Genomic DNA, 22,010 nt, shown 5'->3' on the forward strand with positions numbered 1-22,010 from the left:
TGCAGCTGTAACCTGACCAGCTCTTTGTATTGACAGATGTGTTTTAACATGGTTTACATCATATGGCTCGGACAGTGTTGGCGTTTGAGACCAGAGTCAGTGAATTTCTTGCTGGTCACCACATTCTTAGGAGCAGTTAATGGGACAGCTTCTTTCAGGTGGACCTCAGCAACAGTGAATTCAGAGATACACTGAATTGTGTGGCCTAATTTGTGAGATCAAATTAATTTCTCTCACACGCTTATTAAAAATACATATTATATTCAGGATCTTTTGCTTTTTTTTTTTAAACTACAGCTGTAATGCTGTGTGCTGAGCTATTGTTGCTTCCCAAAATAATGAATTCATCTTTGTTGTGATACAAGAAAGAACATGTCTAATGTTTTGCACCAAGAATTTTTCCACCGATGCATTTCTGGAAGGCAAAGCAGAGTTTTGTGTTCCAATGAAGCATTTCAAATGCAGTTTAATGATTTGTATTTGGGTTGTTGTATTTTAAATTAAAATTATTTTTACATTCCTGTTGGGGAGAGGTATTTTTGATAGGTGCCTGTCCCTTTGGCATCTCAGCAGTGAGCTAACATTCAGAGAAGAACATAGCCTTTAGTCTTTTCTTTTAATTAAACATCAGAAGACCCAGATGCCAAAGGGTGAAATATATTTATTTGATCAAACTCTTTCATCCCTGTCTGGTTGGATTGCAAGATTAGTTTGTAGTTGAGTAATTTAGGCTCTTTTGTCTTATAGGATGTGTTTTTGGGACTATTTCTACATCTTGAGCAATTAACATTTTGTTTTCCTCTTAGAGAAATAATAGTCTTTAATACATGCTCAGTGTGTATTAGCATAATTTTTAAGGTGAGTTGGGTTAAGAATCCTTAGTATCTTTCTCATTTTTTCCACATAAAAAGACTCTCAGCATGGACTGTTCTAAGCAAAACGTCACTGTTTACAGATATCAACAAGGGAGTTGGCAGGCAGAAAAAAGGAAGAGATTAAGGTAAGAGGATATAATGGGCATACAAGTATGATCAATAAAACAAAAAAAAAATACTGTTTTGTGTTTTACACACACACAAATACTACAGCAGTATTTAAAAAGAAAAAAAAAAGAGAAAAAAGAAAAAAAGCATCTGCAGAAACCATACGTCCCAAAGTTGCTTTTAGATTCCATGGCAAGTAGGAGGGAATTACATAGTGTGTTGCTAAAGTTCATTGGGACTTATAAATCTCTTATTCATCTGCTAGAAGAGTATTGCATTTAACCATCTATTTTCATATCTGATTTTAATCTTCAGGGTGCTGTCATTCTCGGAAGGCAAAAGAAAGATAATAAGGCAATGAATGATTAAAAATAGTCAAAAGTTACTGAATTTTAACAGTACTCTAAAGCACATGGTTTGTTTTTTTGTGGCTCATTCATTTAACTAAATCAGTATTTGATCACTACTTCAAAGTAATTCTCACACAAAGAATTTGGGAAACATTGTAAAACTGAAAGCAGCCATCCCATGGGAGAAAAAGGACTGCTGAAAATTCACCAAAGAGAAGCTCCCAGAACTGCCTCTGCCTTCTGCCTGAGGAAAGTTTTACAGCTTGGTGGAAAAGTTTTACTTCCCTTGGTGGAAGGGGCCAGAGGCAAGAGCCTGAGAAACTGATGCTGCTTTTCAGGAGGGGTTTTAATCTGCTCACCTCTTTGAGCTTCCCAGAGAAGAGAACAACAAGGCTAAGATAGGCTGCAGGCCAAACTAGCTCAGGATCCCTTCTTCAGTAGCCAATTAAATGGATGCTTAAGGATAGAATATGAAGCAAGATGTTGTGGTACTTCTCCCAGTACCTCGTGTTCTTTTTTCTTAGCTCTTAGTCTTACTTCCATGTATCTTCATTACCACTTTTTGAGCCAATCTAAAATCTTGGTGTTCACGATATCCTTTAACTGTTACTTTCATAATTGGTTGTGTGAATCAAGTACTTATTTTTGTTTGTTTTAAACCTGCTGCCTACTACTTTGATGCCTCCTATTTTTTGAATCAAAGAAGTGAATAATAAATGAAGTAACAATGAATACTTTTTCTCTGGTTGCTGTCTGTATGCTGCTCATGAGCTGTCTCTGTCAGATATGGAGTCATTCTCTTCTAGACTGAAGAGCCACTCTCTGCTTAATTCTTCTGACACAGGGTTTTCTTGTATGTCTGACTATCCTGCTTGCTTCTCTGCAGGCTTGTTAGGTCCAAGAGTGGTCAGTCTTTCTAGTTCTGTGGCCTGCTTGGAGATATTTCTTAGTATCAGTACATAGCAGAAATAGATTATAATCTTAAAAACCTGATTTTAAAGAATACTTAGCAATTACTCTGAGATCTGTTGTCTATATGATGGTGGCTATTTCAGAGCCCGTCATCACATATGGATATTCAGCCCATGTGTTATGTTGTATTTGTTAAGTTACATTTTACATGAAGTTATTACTAAATGGCCTCCAAAGGTTCTTCCAGCCAAAGTTAATCTGTGATTTGTAATCCTATTGTACAGGAACTTCAGTTCATGAAATCTTCCTTTAATTCTTTGCAGGTAGTGTTTTTAAAGAAATAGTTTTGTAGCTTCTACAAGACGTAATCCACTCTTACTCTCATTTCAATACTGCTTATTATTTTTTTTGAAGAACGGAAGTCCAAGCACGGATTCTTCTGGGTGACTGTTTTGGAAACCACCTTCTATTTGAAAAAAAATATTACTGCTTCAACTTTATACTTCCTGTCCTTTTGCTGCTTATTCAGCTGGGCAGAGCTTTGCCTCATATTGTGAAAACTGGAAGAGAGCCTCATAGTGAGTCCTGTTTAAAACATTTTGCTATTCCATATTAATTAATAATCTTGATCCTCACGTTCACTGTCTACTTCAAAGAACTCTAGACATGTCCCCAGTTTTCCCTTAAAAAGTATTTCTAGTCTTTTTGTTACATTTATCCATATATTGGCAAAGTCTGTTTTTATCGTGAGCTTTACTAATCTGCCTCATACAAACATCAGATATCTACTGATTGCAACCGAGTTGCTTTAAAATACTGCTTTCACACTTAACCTCCTATTTCTATGGTGCTGAGGCTGTTTTAAGAAATAGCTTGCAGATCACAATTAAACAACCCAGCAATTTTCATATTTGAATTTATTTAGTACTTAGTTTTTTCCAAGTAGTGACAGCATAAAAATTGATCTGATTGATTTTTTCAGTAGAATCAATTCATTCAACCCAGCTGTCTTAACTGTTTGATGTGGTTTACCCAGGAGAAGAGGTAAGGTACCTTTGTAAGGGATTCAGAGAAAGCACTTGAGTTCAGCCTTCATTGCTGCTCTTGCTGACCTGCAAATAAATAGAAGACATGTTCAGTCTTGCACTTCCCATAACTTGTGTTTCTTAGGCTTTAGTGGGTAACAGGGAATTAAATAGTAACTTCATTATCTGATACCTTGAAAATGTGCCTCAGTTCCATTAACCTTCAAGGTTATTCTTTAACCAGCCCATTTGGAGCAGGATATGTGGGGAGAGGAGACCATGAGGCACTATGCCTTTTACTTCAGATGATAAAGCAGCATGTTTACTGTTCTTGGATTTTTTTCCTTAATTGGGTTAGACAGCAACAAATCATATGAAATAAGATACGACAACAAAAGCTGCATGTACAGATCACGGCTTTCCTTCCAGAATAACATCTCTCCCCTGGCAGCAGCAGTCTTCTTGCAACTAGCAGTTAGCGTTTTAGTTCAGTGGAATTCACTGAATACTACTACAACTTCTAACATTTGGTTGGTGTGGTTTTTGGTTTTGTGGCTTTTTTTCCTCCTTTCTTTTCTTTCCTGTAAGACCCTACAGGTTGCCCTATAGTTTTCTCCCTCCCCCCTTTTTGCTTGATCATGGGGAGAAGAGAGGATAAATAAGGAGAAAGGCTCAAAAGGAAAAGACTACGAGACTTAATGATGGAGACTTAAATCTCTCACTGCTTTTGTGTATTATGTGCTGATTTTGTTATTTGTCTGTTGCTGGTGCTATTGATTTAAATCCTGTAATTGTACACTGCTCTGCACATGGCTCAGCATCTGAAAAACATCAAATGATCAACTAAGCTCAAAGAGCTGATGCTGGGATTTAAGTGCGTGAGGGATATTCTTTGTCCGGGCAGTATTTTTGAGAGAAAGAAACCAACTCTGGGTGTTCTTCTGGTATCAGTTTGATCTCTGGTGATTCTTTAATGTAGCTACAGGCTGCTGCCAGAAGCTGTGGTGCTTTTTCCCGCCCAGGTGTTCCCTCACTGCCCTTTCTTTTGAATCTAATGATCATCTGGTCACAGGGCTAAGTTGCTTTAGTGAGATAATGGAAAACTGGTCATGGGAGACAACAGTGGTGGTGGCAATAGGGAAATAAGTGGTTTTCTTTCTGATTGGATTGCTGAACCGTCCTGAGGCTGCACAGCTAGTGCGGGTGTGACAGAGTACATTCATCCTGGGTTAGATGGGACATCAACACATATCCTTGATTGCTTTCAGGTATGGTTTATGTCCTGACAAATTACCCACTGTTTGCTGGAGTACATAATCCACATTCAGACTGGAAACAGAAAGCAGAAGGAGAACCTTCACTACTGCTAAGATGAATATATGAGGGTTTTCTTGGCAGAAAGGAAAGAAACAAAAAGATTTTAAGATGGAGCCTGATTTATTATGGCAGAACTGACATCTTGAGAGGGGACTGATCTTGGTTCTCATCTTTATTGCCTATGATAGTTCACCAATAACCTCTTGATTTTGCAACAAAGATCAAGTGATCATGGGTTATTTTATTATATGTTTTAATTTTTATCTTTAAAACAAGACCCTCTTACTGCTTATTATTTATTCATCCCGTGATGTATTTTCAAGTTAGGGACTTATTTGTATGTAAACATGGAAAATTAGGCCAGTTAATTTTTTTCAACAATTTTAAAAGTTTGTACTAAAACCTGAAAATATTTTTCTTTGATAAAAAGGGAGGAAGTTGCAGAAACTTCAGTGCATCAGAGTAGTGCCTAATTTTTGATATGTCAGTCCTGCTAAAAAAGCAAGGATAACTTCTAAATGAAGACAGTAAGGTCAGATAATATGAAGATAGATACATTTTTATACTCAGTTGATACTTTAAACGTGGTCTGTTAGTCTGCATATAGGTGCGCCAACTGAATGAGGCTAGGGATACTACAGATTTATGGAAAAGCTGGAGATACAACAAAATACTATGCCTTTTGGATTTCCTAGAAGTTGTTTTAGTAGATTGCCAATGCTTCAATATGCAAAGTATGCAGCATAAAAAACAAAATCACAAGTACATATTATTTAGGCATAAACAATTTTTACTACATTGCGGTAACAGTGAAATATGTACTTGCCCTTTTTTACTTTTATAACACAAATATTTTGTGATGAAAGCAAGTTTTAACATCAGTTATTTGCTGTAACAGACCAGAAATCAGTAGGCATACTTTCTGAAAGCAGGTTCATTTCAGCCAAAGCAAAAGTGTCTTTTCATTGCTAATATAATGCCATAATTCTTGGCAATGTTCATCTGGAGATGATTCCATGCAAAGAAGGTCTTTATGGCCTGAAATTTTTTTGCATGTAGGTTAAGAACTGTCAGTTAAGAAGTGAAAGAGGTATCTGCCATAATCAGAGTAGAGGCCACAGAAAAGAAAAATTGCTCGAAGAGGAAGATCACAGGAGTGTTTAACTTGAAAAGCTGAAGGATTACGTGGCATTATGAAGACGGTGCATGCAGGCAAGATTATTCTGTCGTTTGCTGGAACCTGCCTCTTTGCCAGGCATCAGCCGCTTCCCCTTCATGTTATATAATAGTTTATAACTCCTCTCTTGCCAGAGAATTTATTTCTTGTAAGTGGCAGAAATGGAGAGTAAGCTCTTTTATCTTAGAGGCAGATGCTATTAGTCGATACAGAGCACAAAATAAATTGTATGAAAGATAATTTTCAGTTTTGCAATGCTTGATGAATAAAATCTCAGCATGTTTTCAGCAATGTGTGCTTTTAAATTTTGTTTGAGACCTGTGAAAGATTCTAGGTGGCACAGGTGTGTGTTTTCATGGGTTATATTGTGCACAGTTATCATCTTGCTGCCCATGATTATTATTTTAATGTATAGTAGCTGTACACTGAAGTGTACAGTGTATTCAGCAGGATGACTAATTCCATTTGTGCTGAATAGACTTGTTAAAAGGTAGGGCTGCCATGCTTTCAGGCACACTGGAGTGAGATTTCACTGTCATGCTTTTTACTGCAGTATATTTATGTTTTAGAAAGGACAAGGTTTATGTTTGTTCATACTTAATTGACCAAGTTCTTTTCAAAATTATTCATGAATGCTTAACAACCGAAAAATGCCTAGGTCCTGTATAAGATTCATGATACTTCACAGTATTCAATTCAGTTTCCAAAGTGGGGCTCTTGCTCTCAAGCCTTCTTCCTCTTACTGCTTGCTGCAGAATCATCCCTGGGCAGGCAGAAGGTAATATTAAAAATATAGCTCAAAGTAATTACTTCTGTGGAATGATGGGTTTTTATCTGACAAGATTTGTCCCTGTTTTTCAGAGCCTTTTGCTGCACATAATGTACTACTGTCTGGACACACCTTCATAGCTCATCTATAGTATCTGCCCAATGTAAGTTGTTAGCTCCTCAGGGCAGGTACTTGTTAGAACAAATACACTTTAGAATGCCATGCCTGTCTATGGCACCACATTAAAAGATGTGATAATTAACATTGGTTAATTTTCATACCTTGAGCTTTTATAAAAAGCAGCACCTCATGTATGACACTTTTTAATTCATATGCCAAAAATCTAGTTTGCTCAATTTTGAAGAAAATAATAAAGCATCTTAGTTTTGAGGGAACTTTATATTTTAAAATTATATCCCTATTTCACCTACTAGACTACATTGAAATGATGAGTTTCCATTGCTTTGTCAAAACAAATGAAAACTGTATTTTTGAAACCGGATTATTCTTTGTTGTTTAGTCACATAATAAGACATTTAGCACTCAGCCATTTCTAAGAGTTGTTCAAAGTGCTGAGATTCTTCTCTATCTAGATGATTCCAAAATCCTTTACTCTCAGATAGCTGCCTGTGTCACTGCAAGTAAGGATTAGTTGCCTGAAGAAGCATTTGAAGTTGCACAAAATACGAGAGCTTGTCCTTAAGACTTGTTTGGAGGAAGACATGTTATGAAAGGGAAACCAAGGTCTGTCAGTGAAAGAAGAGTTTTTGCTCTGACTTATCACAAAATGTGTGTGGCTGTGACCATTATAAAGTCAGTGGCCTTCCTTGCTCTCTTCCACATTCAATGGAGACCTGGAGAGAGCCCCTTTTTTGAGAGAGGACAAACCATAGACATAAAAGTTTTAAATTGCTAAGTACCTATTTTTGAGTATAAATAATAAGATGTGATGTTGGAATTGCTCATTAAATTTCTGTTACTTTAAACACCATTTCTTGTATTTGCAATCCAATGTTATTCATCTAGGGTGTGCCCAGGTTTTCTAAATTTATGTGCTAAAGTTTGTGTGAAGCTTAACAAAACTCCAAAATATTTCACAACTGCAGCTGGAGATAGTGGTACTTGAACTTTCTAGTACTTGGTATTTTCTGAAAATGGAATCCTTTATTGCTGCAGTTACATATGGATGTACAAAACCAAATGAATGTATTTTAAGAGAGGACTTGAGAGTGATGCCTTGGACAGCTTCTGAAAATGTTGCTGTGCAAACAAGAATGAGTTGGCATTTGTATGTCAGTGGATTCTTTCTTCAGTGTACTTAACTAATTTTCAGATTTCTTTTGCTCTGTTGTAACATTTTGTCCCCCAGCTTCCCAAAATCTTCACAGTTCCTTTTCTTTCTGTTCTGTTTTGAGGGAAAAAAATATAAAAAAAATTAAACCTGAGGAGTGAATCTGTGAGAGTTGCAAGCAGAACCACCCTTAAGGGCACGAGAGACAAGTGGACATCGGTCATATAAATAATGATAGGTTCATTCCTTTCTCAAAAGGCAGCCTTTATGGCATTTATCTTCATAATTTTAAAAATATGGCTGTTCAGAAACATTTCTGCAATGGCTGTTTTTTCTTGCACAGAGGCAAGCTTCCAGATTCCTTAGAATGAATGTCACGATGTGCCAAATGTCCCTGCTTAGGAGTTAAATAAAAAATGCCTTCTGTTGGTCTTTCTTTTCTAAATAAAAAAATAAATTCTGAAACTTCAGTTTGGATTCTGAATTTTCTTAGCTAAATTGCTTATTTTTCATCAAAACAAATGCCAGCTGTATTTATAGAAGCACAAAGCTGAGCATTAAGTTTGGCCTTGACTTGGAAGACCCGAAGACTTAAAGCTGCTACTGAGAGGGGACTGTCACCTCTGAGTGTCCACATTCCTATGCTGCTGACTTTACTAACGCTGCTCGTATTGTCACTAAGCAGAAAGAGAGATTTATCTTCAAATACCTTTGCTGAAAGCACATTTGAGCTAAGTCAAATGCTGATGTTCAGAGCAGGGGAAGATGTCTGTTTGTCTATGCATTGTTCTTTAAGCAAAACAAACTACTGTAATGTAAAAAAGAAATAATCTGTGTAGAAATATTTCAGAAGTCACACAATTTCAAAAATGCAACCATGGAAATTGAATAATGGAGCTAGACTTGTTTATTTTCCTTGCAATGAACTCCTGATGTGATCTGCTATGTAGTTTGTGTGTATGATGTGAGGCAGTGGAAAATGGAGATACATCTACTTATCAGAGGAATTTTTGCTAATCAGGTCTACAAAACCCAAAGAAGCAAAAGGACTTCCTGACTTGTGCTGTTTTTCTGTTTCTGATAACAAGTTGTTGATCAGACTGTTAGCAGACAGATTTTTCCTCCCACGCATCTTCATTTTAGTTGATAGTTGACCATTTTTGCAGATGTCTCTGCCAAGAATACAACTTATATATGCAGCATCAAAGAGAAATGGTGGAAAATTTGAGTCTTGGAATAATTATAGAAGTTTTGACAGGTAGTAAAGGACTGGAGGGAACCCTGAATGCTGCTTCAATAAGGTTCTGAAGGAGAGGTACAGTGGTAGGAACAGCCAAAGGAGGACAATAGAAAGGAGGGCTGTAAAAAAAGAAGAAAAAAAAATCTTCAGCAGATTTGTCCTGTAGAATGACAGTCTTTAAATTTTCTGTTTCTGTGGAAATGAAATGTGAATATTTATCAGATATGGTTTGGAGTGCATTACAAATTTGTCATTTGAATTGCGAGATAATGAAGATCTTTGGCCTCCCCTCTGGTGCTTGTGAGTTCTTTGTGGAATAAAGTCCTGCCAGGGCTGCTTTACTTGTATGCCTGTATAAGCAGAAGCTTAAACAGTTAGTTGAGTAAGTCTTATGGTAACTATTAAATGTTTAATAATCAGCCTTCTGAATTTTTTTTTTACTTAAAATTGAGTCAAACAGCAAACTTGGGAGTTATGGTTAGTCGTATGAAAAATATTGAGATATTATTGAACAGTACTCAAAGACAAAACAGCTAAAGAAAAGGCAAACAAGTGAAATATTCAAACTGATTCTTAGGCGCTGTCAGCATTTCAGTCCTCTTGCCTGAATGTAAGGCTTGTAAGATATATCTAAAATTAGAAATTTAATTATGATGATATAGAAAAATAATGACTTGAGACTGGGAGAATTAAAAGTTCAATTAAAGTATCTTCTTTGAGGTATGTCTATGTACTTATTCATTGTATTAATTTTGTCCGATAGTAATTATTCAAATCATTGCTGCTCTGAAGAGTGCACTTAAAAAACTGTGCTGGCATGTTCCATGTACCTGAGTTCTGTAATCTGTGGCATAAGTACTCGTAAAAAAAACCAACAACCAACCTGCTTATTTTCTTTCATGCTATTAAGAGACAGCCCCAGAAACTGAATGTGGTTTTTTGTAAGTGATTATGTAGTGTTGCTTTTCTTATGTCTCCTCACCATCTGAGAAGTCCTTCTAGACAAGTTCTACCTTTGGCAGTAACTGTACAAAGCTATTGACTTTCACTGGCTGTGGGATAGTGACATTGATTAGGAATTAAAAAGCAGCTCTCTTGATAAATGCGAGAGAGGAGAACCCAGTTTACTCTTAATTCTGCAATAAAATCATTAGGAACAGGAATTTTAAACACTGGAGCTAGCAGAGCTGATTTGATGAACATGCAGAGAATGCCAAAGGACTTTATTTTCATATAGTCCATGCTCAGAATAGAGCTTCCCTTTAGGCTTTTAATAACACTATTATTGGACCAAGATGTTGCCAAAAAAGGTGGCAAATTGATATTTTTTTGTGACACAAGTGCTCAGATTGTGGATGTAACTGTCTACCTGCTTATCACGCTGCTGTCTTCATCAACCCATCTACTTTCCTATGTTTTTTTTTTTTAATCATAACTTCTCGTTACTTTATTATCTGCAGTTATGCTCCTTGGTCTGAGACCTTCACAATCTAACTTCACTTGCTGTGGTGTAATTATTAATTTTGGATTTCTTCACTTTTATTTAAATACAAGGTCTCCTTTGCCTGTGTCTTTAGTTTGGCCATGTTTAAATAATTCATGACACTGTGGGTCACTGTTCAGACACTTAATCCAATGAGATACTGCTGTGGGTTACCTTGCTCTCATTTCCTGGTTTTGGAGGGGGATGATGGCTGGAGATATATCTGCTCTGAGGTTTGAGGTGTAGTATTTCTTTTGGTCTTTGCTATGGAAGGCTTATCAATCACTAAATATCAGTCTGCTCCTCAGCAGAGCTGCATTCCCTATTTTTGTAGCTATGAAAATAGAAACCAAAAAAGTTTAAAGCAAGTTCACTGTCCAAACAGACACTCAAAATGCTCTGTTGGTGAAAGAAAGGACAGAATTAGTGTCCTTTACTATAGGAACAGCAAATGTCATTGTGTTGAGATTCTGGAAGTGTTAAGAAGTGGCCTTGTTAGTCTAGAATTCTGTTTCAGAGTCAAAGCCTCATGAAGTCAGGAGGCTTTCTTCCATTACATTATTGGTTTTTGGATCATGTTATAAATATTTGGTGACTAGGCTATATTTTCCCTAGAGGAAAAGAAAGTCATCTTTCAAGGCTCACATTAAGTAGGAATGGTTGTTTAATGCAGACAAAGCTGTTCTACATCTTGCTGCTAAAAATATATAGCATATCCACAAATTCCTCTTTGAATCTTCTCCTATACTCTATGTCATTATTCTGTATGTTCAAATGACCCCTGCCCAAAGCGTAAACCACGTTCTACGTTGCTTGGAAATAACAGATGCTGGAATAAATTTTGACAGATGGAGGTCATCATAGGGTGTGCATTATGCATGTTGTTAGCAAAAAATAACATTTTTGAATCTTTCCATGAAACTGAGGGTTATTCAGTACCATTCATAAATGCAGAGCTGCTATAAGGAATACAATTAGTTCTCTCATATAATGGGTGTTCGAACTTATTATGTACTATGCTATTTCTCAAGTGTAACCTTCTTCGTTGACTCATAACTACGAGATTAAATACCCAAATGTGTGGTATGGTTTATGAAAGGTTTTATTTTTCTGTAATGTAGCCAAATTGGTAATTTGCAAACCCTGACTCTAGCATGCTTTCTGCTTTTCTCATGAGCTACAATTTAGATCATCAATTTGTGTTAGGTCTGTGACCAGAGCTTGACTATGAAGACTTTTCTCGTAATCTGGGGTTTTCCCTGGCTTTCAAGTGAAGTAAATTTCAGCTGTTTATTGGTGGAATAACTGGATCAGTTTGCTATTTGATTTCAAGGTGGGAAACTGCCAGGCTGGTTTTGCATCTTTAAATCAGGAAGTTTCCTGACAAAATCTTTTAGTCATGTGAAAATCTGACCTCATGGAAGCCAACGGTATTTTTAACATTAATTATAATAATGCATGGCTGAAATCCTGACCTTGTCCTATGTGTCTTGAGTTTTCTGCTTTTAAACATAATCATGAGTAACATTTTTGTGCCAGATATGTTTCCAGAAGTTTTCTGTAGTTATCAGATACTCTCAGTACTGCAGCTATGTGCATCACAATGACAGTGTCTCTAATGCTTATAATATTTCATATTTTACTCATTAATGCATAATGTTTCTATCACAAAAAATCCAAATTACACTTAAAATATTTCAGGTTTCTGTAACATATTGCTTTTTCTTGTCTGCATTATTATACTAAAGCAAGTACTCAGGATTCTTAATGACTATATTTGTGATGACTCCATGTGCCAGTTAAGAATGAAATGTCAGGATAGACAAGGAAAATAATCTAGATCTTGTCTGTCTGAACTTCAGTAAAGCAGTTATACTGCCTCAGATGGATTGATCTGTTATGAGGGGAGGCTAAAAGAACCTGGCTCATTTAACCTATCAAAATGTAGGTTAAAAGGGATACGATTGCTCTCTGTAACTACATTATGAAAATAAATGCAGACAAGGAAAAGAACTATTCAGACTTCTGCCTCTAGATGTACGTGACTTGGCCATGAACTAATTCACACCAGAAAGCAGAAGATTCTAAATGCTCAGAGAGTAAAGTTCTAAAATGAACAGTAGGAACAAACAAAAAAGTTTTAGGAGAAGCTTGCTAAATAGCTGGAAGATTGTATAAGCTGGTTCCTGTGATAAAGATGTATCGGACTTGATCCATCACACCCCAGTGCACTTTGTATGGATTAGGAGGGGAAGGGCTGACCAGATTCTGTCCAGTTAAATGCACACAATCTCAATGTTAATCTGCTAAACTGTTTCTGAGCTGCTATTATAATTTCATCATGTAGTTACAGATTTGAAAGTTTGATATTCTGTTTGGAGCTCCATGACTCTTTACCTCAATTTATTAACTTGTCTTTATCTCCTTCATTTCTTTTGTGCTTAATGGTTCTCTCAGGGTAGTTCTGTGAGAAGAACATTTATCCATGGAAAAATAGCTATTTCAGAATAGTATGTGCTTGTTTCTGAGTGATTAATTCAAAGATTTGATTTAGTCTTTTGTTCCTGAAAACAAAGATTATTTTTTTAAAAAAATGTTTGAAATCGTGTAACAAGGACAGGTCCTTTTGATGATATTTTCATACAATGAGTAAAATATTAGTTGTACATTCACTGCTTTTATGTCTTTGATCAGTACAGGCTGCCTACGCATGTCTGGTATTGCTGATTTTGAAATGAATGTATTCTCTGTGTCTTAGACACCCCTGTCGTTGGAGAGCGACTTTACCTTCAGTTGTTGTACTTCAAGGTACAAAGTACTTTTCAGAATCTGCGTTGAATTTAAGGCGTGCTTAAATAATTAGCACCAGAAAATAATTTCTCTTGTTTATAGGTGCATCTTTGATCAGTGGCCCTGAAGCTCACACACAGTATCATTACTAAAGTGGGTGAATTAAAGTAATACAGTAATGAATGAAATTACAATGTTCTTCTGTATTATTGCAATGTATGGGATTCCTAGCCATGTGTCCCTGTTATTCCATGTGCTGGTTTAGCTAGATCTGGTGATAGTGTGTGTACATTTTGCTAGACAGTGTGTACTCATAGCAAAGGCAGTGCCAAGCACAGGGAACTCTTAAGTACAGTAGAGACAACAACTGGATAAAAGTAGCTAGTAAAATTACAGTAGAGGAATAAAATTTGTTTGTCACCGTAGTAGAGAGCAGCTGTAGCACATCGCCACTGTAGCTGTCACAGTTGCTGTAGGCATTACGGCAAAGAAGTTTTAAGAAGGGATCTGAAGCAAGATAATGAACTCTGTTAAGACTAAGACCCTAACCCAAAAGCCTATTTAAATGAATAGGATTATTTCTAGTGATGTCAAGAGGTGTTAGATCAAATCTTCCAACATTGTATCTGCCAAGGGAATTTTTTTGCTGTAGGGTTTTACAGAATTAAGCATAATGGATTATACACAAGTATTCTAGGCATGATATGTTTTAACATGATTAATTCTGTGTTACCTTTCAAATAATTCTGCTAGTTGACACAGCATTATATTTTTTCCTCTCTTGGCCTGTTTTTCAGAGATGCCAATAATCATAATTACCAGTAAAATACAAAAAAGTCATTTTACATGTGTTTATGATTTTAGCAGTGTAGTATCTTTTAAAACCTGAGGATTTGCACTGAAAGTACATGAGAGTATTTATGTTAAGATAAGATCAATACAAAGGTGGTGTTTTAAGTATATTGCATCTGCACACTGAAAATGTGATAAACTAAATCACCTGATACAAGAATTCACCATGTGAATATTTTTTTGTGCATTTGTTTCAACTTCCAAGTATGTCTCTGAGTGCATGCTTAGCTTGTTTGTCACATACACAAAGCTCTCAGTTGTATTGTGATGAGGCAGATTCCTTGGGTTAGGACAAAGTTGTCAGCTTTGAGTAGGTGCTTGTACGCAGCATTGCTTCTATTAGCCATGCAATAGATGCAGAATTTGTTGATGTTGAATCAGTATTTGAAAGCTTGAAAGCCTTCAGCTGAGAAATAAAGCAAAGTCTAGTATTTACCAAAGTGAAATAATTGCTTATTAATAATTAGGTGCTTATTTTAAGTATGCCAGATAACTTGAAGAAATAGTAAAAGTTATGGTGTAATTTGGGCTGAGTAATTTAAGAGCTGGTATTTATGTAATGTTTCATCAGCACTTTGGATTCGTGTTTATTCTTAAATACAGAGAGTAGTAATTACTGAAGGTGATCTCTTTCATGTTTCATACAATTTAGAGGAGATCATGTCTATTTGTATTTTTTGCCACCTAAATTACAGTAGTGATCTTGCAACAGAAATCAGGCTTTTCTAGGTCTGCTGATACTTTGTTGTTAGAATTAAGTTAATCATAACTCTCTAGCAAGACACTGGTTAAATATGGCAGCCCAGCTACCTTGATTTTGCACGCTTTCACTCTTTATTTGGATATATTACTATAAATTCTTAGAAAATCTTACTTAACCAAAAACTTTCTGGATAAGATTCTAAATGGATGTGCCCACTTAATTGTAGCTGTTTTTAACGTCCTATGTGCAGTTAAAACCAGGTGAATTGTTATAAAAAAATCATTTAAACTTTTATTTAAAGTTAGAGGAATAGTGATTAAAAATAGATCTGTTCTGTTAAAACGATGCTTTCCTTGGCAGTATAAAGAATGGAAAAAAATGCTTTTCTAAGAACTTTTAAGTCTTTACTATGTTTTTTATGGAGTGGGTGGTACTTCACTTGATTTCAAGTATCTCACAATATCACAGCATACTGTTATAGTGCCATACATTAGCTGTCCATAATGCTTTAAGTGTTTGAGTTTTTTAAAATGCCATTTTATAGTTGTAAGAACATGGAGTTACAGTACCCACAGTTTTCTCTTCTGGCTGAAGTCCTTCCCCCCATTTGATACTTCTAGAGGGCTTTTGAGCTGTAGTTACAAACAGTGAATTAGTTCTTTGTACAGGCAGAGAAACTGATCTTTGGGGAAAATATTTTGTTTTTCAAGAAGTAGATTGCTCCCTTAAAAACCCCAAAAAACAACCAACACACACACACAAAAAAAAAACCCCAAACAAAACAATCCCTCAAAAAACCCAACCAAACAAAAAAATATCAGAGAACAGCTGTCTAGATGCAGCCGGTATTGATGTGGAAAGATTCGTGTGCAGCTAGAGTTCTTGTCTTGAAAATGAAACCTTAAATTGATCTAGGCTTTGCTATGTGTATCCAAAAATATTGTCAAAACCTGAAAACTTGGGGGGGAAGGTCTTAGGAGAAGCCTAGAAGGGTTGTCATCCTTACTGTCTTGGACATGTTCACATCAGCAGTATGCTTTTTGGTACTAATAATGTAAAGCTGATGAGATTATTCATATTAGTGTGTTTTAATACTAGTTCATCACAATTTTTGCCTTAAACTACAAAGATAGCCTTAATATTTGAACCTTATGCAGAGCTAGGAGTGCATCAGTAGAGGAAAGAGCCTCCATAGACACAAAATCAGCTTTACCCCCAGAAGAGAAGGGAAGAAAAAGTTGTTTTTTCCAAGTAGTTCTTTTCTATTAGGTTGTACATGGTATGGTACTAAGGCATTGCCTTAGTGCCTTAGTCAGGTACCTATTAAAGACATAGCATCACTTTGTTGATTGATTGCTTTTGTGGCCTTCAGATGTTGTAAAGTGTCATTAACCAAAAACATGTGCAGACTTAAGTTTTGGTTTTTTCTGTTGTTTTGTTTTGTTGTTCAGGTTTACCAAAAATGCAAGTCATTAGAAACTATAACGGAATACCACAGCCAGCAACTCAAGATGGTCCACCATTGCATATCCAGATTGGAGACACTATTGAACTAATTAGAGGCGATGCACATAGCTTATTTTGGCAGGTATGGTATCATTTATCAAATGGCTATATTCCATTAATTCCAGACATGAAATTCTTATTGATCTATTGCACTTGCAACTTTTTTCCTTTCTGAACAACAAAAGAGTATCTTCATGTTTTACCCCAAAACAAATGTCTAACACAACTATTTTTATTTCTAAATTGTCAATAGTTCCTGTATTCTGTAAAGCTTCATTCTTGCAGCCTTAGAATAAAAGTCCTGGTGAATAAATCTGCAGGAACGTGGCATTGGTAGCAATATTTATTGTGAAATTATAAGCATTAAGGAGAGCACTTGGCACATAAACAGCAAAGTCCTATGAATTTTCAGTCACTGTTTCTCTAACATAGCAGAAATGAAAGCTATATTGGGAAAACCTAGTTAGGATTATTAGATTTATAGGGGAGAGAAATAGCTCTGCAAAACAGAACTACACCTAAATTTCTTCATGACCTTTCAATTCAGCTAAACACAGGTTTTTATGTGCATGGAAAAGTATATTCTATTGATGGCAAAATTCAGTATCATGCAATTCACATCACTACTGTTACTGAAATTTCTTTTTAGTTGATAACTATAAACAGATTTGAAATGCTGTCTAGCATTCACTTTAAAGATAAATGCATTAAAGCATGTCTCATTTTTCTTGATTGTTGTCTAAATTGTTCGTACTAGAATCCTACGTACTACTGATGTTATTAGATAAATGGAAATAGAGCTAAATAAAAGAACTTTTAGTGTATTAATAGAACAACAACTGGGAAGCATCTGTTTTCTTGAATTGTTGTTCCTGTGTTTGTCTTTGTGACTTTCTTATTTTTTTTGAGACTGAAATAAGCTAATGAATAAAAATGGCTAGGTCTGTTACATGAGTTAGATCATACTTTTTTATTTTCTTTCTTTTTTTTCCTGATTGCTGTTAGAGTTGAGTCTTCTCCATATTCTTCAGGAATGAATCAGTGAGCTTTTGTTCCTATGCCACTGCATCATCCTGAAAAATAATTAACCAGGGGAAGTCAGAAAAAATAGAATTGATTTATCTATTAAAAAAATTAAGTAAATAACTGTAACCCCTTACCCCCTAGAAACCCAAATCCAACAAACCAACGAACCAACCTCCCCCCCCCCCCCCCCCCCCCCCCCCCCCCCGATTTATTATTTGGCACACCATAGATATTTTACATCTTTACAAAATTTTTACAAACGTTGGTTGGCAGATTCTGACCTATATAGTTTTATATGTATGGTTTGGTTCTGCAAAGTCTTAAGTTCTGATCCAGAGAAGCATTTAAAGACACTCTTGATTTGGGACTGGCTAGGAGGTAATCGTGTGGCTAATACAATTAGTATAAGCCAGAATTATTGGCATCTTGTGGGACTGATTCTATTGCCATGTTTGTATACATCTGTCGACTCAATCTACTGGAATTTTTCTTAGATGTTTTTTGTACCTACCATGCTGAAGATTTTTAGCTAGAATCTCACTGTGTTTAAGTAGCAGAAACTGGAACATGTGTGAGGCTTCTTCCCCAGAACTCCTAGTAATAAATTTGAATCTTCAGGGAAATTGTCATCTCCATTTGCATCATTCAGGATTTTTTTTTTCTTACAAGCTGACTTGTCACAGACTGCTTACTACAGATTTTCATAAGTCTTGTAATGACATCTGCATTGTTAAAATGCATATTAAGAAAAAAACTTGCAAAACACAATTTCTATTAAAATGTGCAAGTTTTACTCAAGAGGTGCTTTACAGTAATTTACAGCTGACCTGAAAGACTAATATTTGAACGGACTTTTAAGTTGACCATCGCTCAGTTTAGAAATTCAAGTGCTTGTAATAGGTAAGTATGTCTGGTTTAAATATAACTTTTTGTCATTCTTTACAGTACATCAGATAAACACCACAAGTTACTAAGCAATGCTTAAGCTATAGCTTAAATGCCATCAAATGTGTTTTGATAGATGTTAATATATTTTATTTAATGGCTGGTCTTATTGACTGTAATATCACTCACTACTCAGATGAGATTAGTACTGTAAATAAGTATCACTTAGGAGACTGTGCCAAAGCTCTGCATTTAAGTTAAATCTGTCCTTCAGGGGGATTCATGTTTCAGGAGTAAATAGAATGTATGGATGCAAAGGATAGCGTGTGTTCAAGCGGATAGTGGGAAAGAGCACAAGGAAGCTTTGCTGAACACAGGTCCAGATCTATAATACTGTCACTTGTTTGTGCATAATTCTTTTTTCAACATTATTGGTATTCAGGACATTATAACTTAAATACTGCTTAACTGCTTTGCTCTCTCCTCTGCTGCCTCTGTATTTCTCTGTGTATTTGGTAATGGTGGCAGTTGCTGGGGTTACTATCCGTGTGTGATAAATTGCATAATGATCTCCCTAGGAAAATGATGCACTTGTTTATTATGCTTAGGGTATCACAATCAAAGGATGTATTCATTTTTTCATAAACCCTCATTAATCCTTGCTTTTGCATTCGACTCCACCCTGTTTGAAATTGCTGAATTCTGTTTTGTGTGGTGGTATTAGGGTACAATTACACATTTAGTATTACAGAAACAAAATGAACTAAAACCCTAAAGAAATTCCATGTCTGTTTCTGAAGAATTTTTCCCCCCATCAAAAATAAAAAATGAAATGTAATTTTCAAAAATACAATGCTTGTGAAGTACTCGTTCTTACTCTCATTGCCAAATGTTGATAGTATATTCTGTTTACAGTCAGTTTATTAAATTTAATGGAGGTTAGGCATTTATGTGCTTTTAAAAATCTGTTACATGAAAAAATTTGCTTGATATTTTGATGCCTTGATTTCTGTGTTCTGAAATGTCAGCTGGTGCTCTATTCTGCTCTGGAAAGTGTGGTAAGCATGGTCCCAGCTCGATGTTTGCTAGGACTAGAAAGGTGGTTTTATTTTGCTGCTCTGCCGGCTTGAGGAGTTCTTCTTCAGGAGAGCTTGGTGGTGAGTTGTGAGCTGCTGAGGCATGGCTCTGTGATGATCAGGTCACTTCTGGCCCTTAGCATTCAACTCTGGTCCTGCAACTTTGGGGCAGCAGTTGTGTTGCGTAAAAGGTTCAGTTTAGGCCATGCTGGATGCATTTCTGCAGCTGGTCCCCCAGTTGTGTGGTTGCATCTATAGCACCTTGTGACTATATTATAGACAGAGAGTTGATCTTTAATTCTATTAGTATTATTGTGCTCACCCAATTTCCAGTGATTTGCATCACTTGTGGAAACCCTTAAGTATAGAACTTTGTGTCTGAATTGGCTGATGGATTTATTTGCTGTAAATTTGCATTGTATTTAGCATGATTTTTCAGGTGCTGCAACTGCCGCTGTGTGGTTGGGTAGACATTTTGGGGATCTGTAATGTTGCAGTGTGGCAACTCTCACTAGAGTTATGCTAACTGAGGAGGAAATAACTTGGAAGGAGATAATTAACAGTAATGAAGATATCAGCCACTGGCAGACATTGACAGAACTGGGAATCACAACGAAGGCTCTGAGCCCCCTTCTGACATCTCATCTGTTAGAGCTTTCAGGTGTTTCAGCCACAATTATTACTTAATAATATAAATTATATAAAAAACCCAAACAACCCATAATAAAAAACCCCACACAACTGTTAAGTAACACTTTATTAGAACAGCACTTTATTTTAAAATTCTTTGGTATACTCTTATTGTCCTAAATCCCTGTGCATATATTATTATTTACTGTTAACCCCCATTATAGCTCAAAAGTGAAAAATTTGTTGTTGTGGTTTTGTTTTTTTTCTAGGGCAGAAATCTAACAACAGGAGAGCTTGGATTCTTCCCAAGTGATGCAGTAAAGCCTAGCCCATGTGTAAGTACAATTGTTTAATTCTGTTTGTCATCTTACAAAAAAACCTGCCTAGTTCATGCTACTGCTTTATTAATCTTACATTACAAAAATTATATTTTTTATCGTTCCTTTGTGTTTTCATGGTATGGTCAATATTGCTTAAAACATAACATTGTAATGCTTTTTGGTTATCGGAATAAATAGGACATCTCAAGAAAACATGTTTGAGAAGCAGATTTCACCTTTGGGGGTATTAATAAATTGAACCATCTAAACAGTTTTCAGAGTATAGAACAAAGACAGTTTATGTGAAAGTGTGCTTCCTTCCTTCCCCAGCAGTAAGATGAGAATGCTGTAGTTCTAATCTTTTCCCCAGTCACTTTGGGTTAGAGAGAGGGATTACACCATATGCAGTGAGTTTAAAAATGTCTAAGAGTAAAACTGAAGTAAAACCTTGAATTCAGAATACTTGATAGATTTTCTCTTATCTGTCTTTATTTCACACAAGGAAGTTCTCAATCTAGAAAAGTTCAGGATAGCAATAAGAAAAATTATTTTATAATATGTACTCAGGTTTTGTATACAGATGTGATGATACATTATAATAGGCTGTATGCTTGCTCCTTCATTCTCTGCCCTCTATAACACTGTGCATCAGATTACTATATGTCCCTTTGTTGAGGTTAATTGATGTAAACCCATAAAACCAGTACTGAATCATATTCCTTACCTTGCTTTAAGATAACTTTAACTTAACTTGATTCACAAGTCTGACTTATTCATAGAATTGCTTTCATTACAGCAATCAAGATATGCCACTTAAATGGTTTATAAGTAGGTGGAATCAGCTGTTAGTGGCTGCATTTTAATATGCCTTTAAGGTTTATATTCTGCCTTAGTTTCTAAAACAAATATACATGTAAACCTAAAGAGTATAAATACATTAGTATATCTTGAGACATCTTCATTACCCTGTATTTTCAGGATTTTGTTTGAAGAGGGATGCACAGAATACTTGTAAGAACAAGGTATTTAGATTAGGTAAGAGAAGAGATCTGGAATAAATAATGAAAACAGTATGTGAATTTAGCTTTCTTCCCTGCACCCCTTGCTTATTGTAAAAGTTGTGGATTTCCTGTACTGGGGCATCACTGTCCTGGACACAGGCAGTACCTGCTACATACTGGTGGTAGGTTCTTGGAGTCACTCAGTCAGTTATTGTACAGTCATTGACAGCAACTGTAGCAACATTTTAGGAACCGCCACTGTACTTTAAAACAGAAGCAGTAGGATGTCCAATGTTAGGAAAAACACTACTAGGGCATTGTGAAGATTGCTTTCTGCTAAATGTAAAATATACTATTTAGAGGAGTATTGAAAATAATACAGTTTTACAGAAAGAATAAATATTATTCATGAAATGTTACCAACTGGTGTGATGATAAGAACAAAAAGATAAATTGATGCTTTACCACTCCTAACTTGGAAGGGTGAAATATGAATATCTTATTATGATAAATGATGCAGTTAAAGATACTGAAATATCAATCAGGTTTTAAACATGCTATAACTTTTATTAAGTCTAACAGTCTTTACAACCAGCTGATATAAAAATGCCCAGAAACAGCATAAAATACATACATCAAAAGACTTTAGGAATGAATATTGAATGAAAAACTGC

General features: G+C 35.8%; 1 protein-coding gene across 2 annotated transcripts in view; it reads left to right on the plus strand.

The window, feature by feature from the left end:
- The window catches only part of VAV3 (vav guanine nucleotide exchange factor 3), a 171,563-nt gene that overhangs the window by 125,560 nt on the left and 23,993 nt on the right, over nt 1-22,010 (plus strand). For both annotated transcript variants that reach the window (XM_040610281.1, XM_040610282.1), the window contains exons 20-21: nt 16,344-16,480; nt 20,285-20,350. In XM_040610281.1, coding sequence (XP_040466215.1) covers nt 16,344-16,480; nt 20,285-20,350 — 203 coding nt within the window. The remainder of the gene's footprint in view (nt 1-16,343; nt 16,481-20,284; nt 20,351-22,010) is intronic.

Source organism: Falco naumanni, chromosome 11 (assembly GCF_017639655.2).
Source record: "Falco naumanni isolate bFalNau1 chromosome 11, bFalNau1.pat, whole genome shotgun sequence".
In the NCBI taxonomy this organism is placed as follows: Eukaryota; Metazoa; Chordata; class Aves; order Falconiformes; family Falconidae; genus Falco; species Falco naumanni.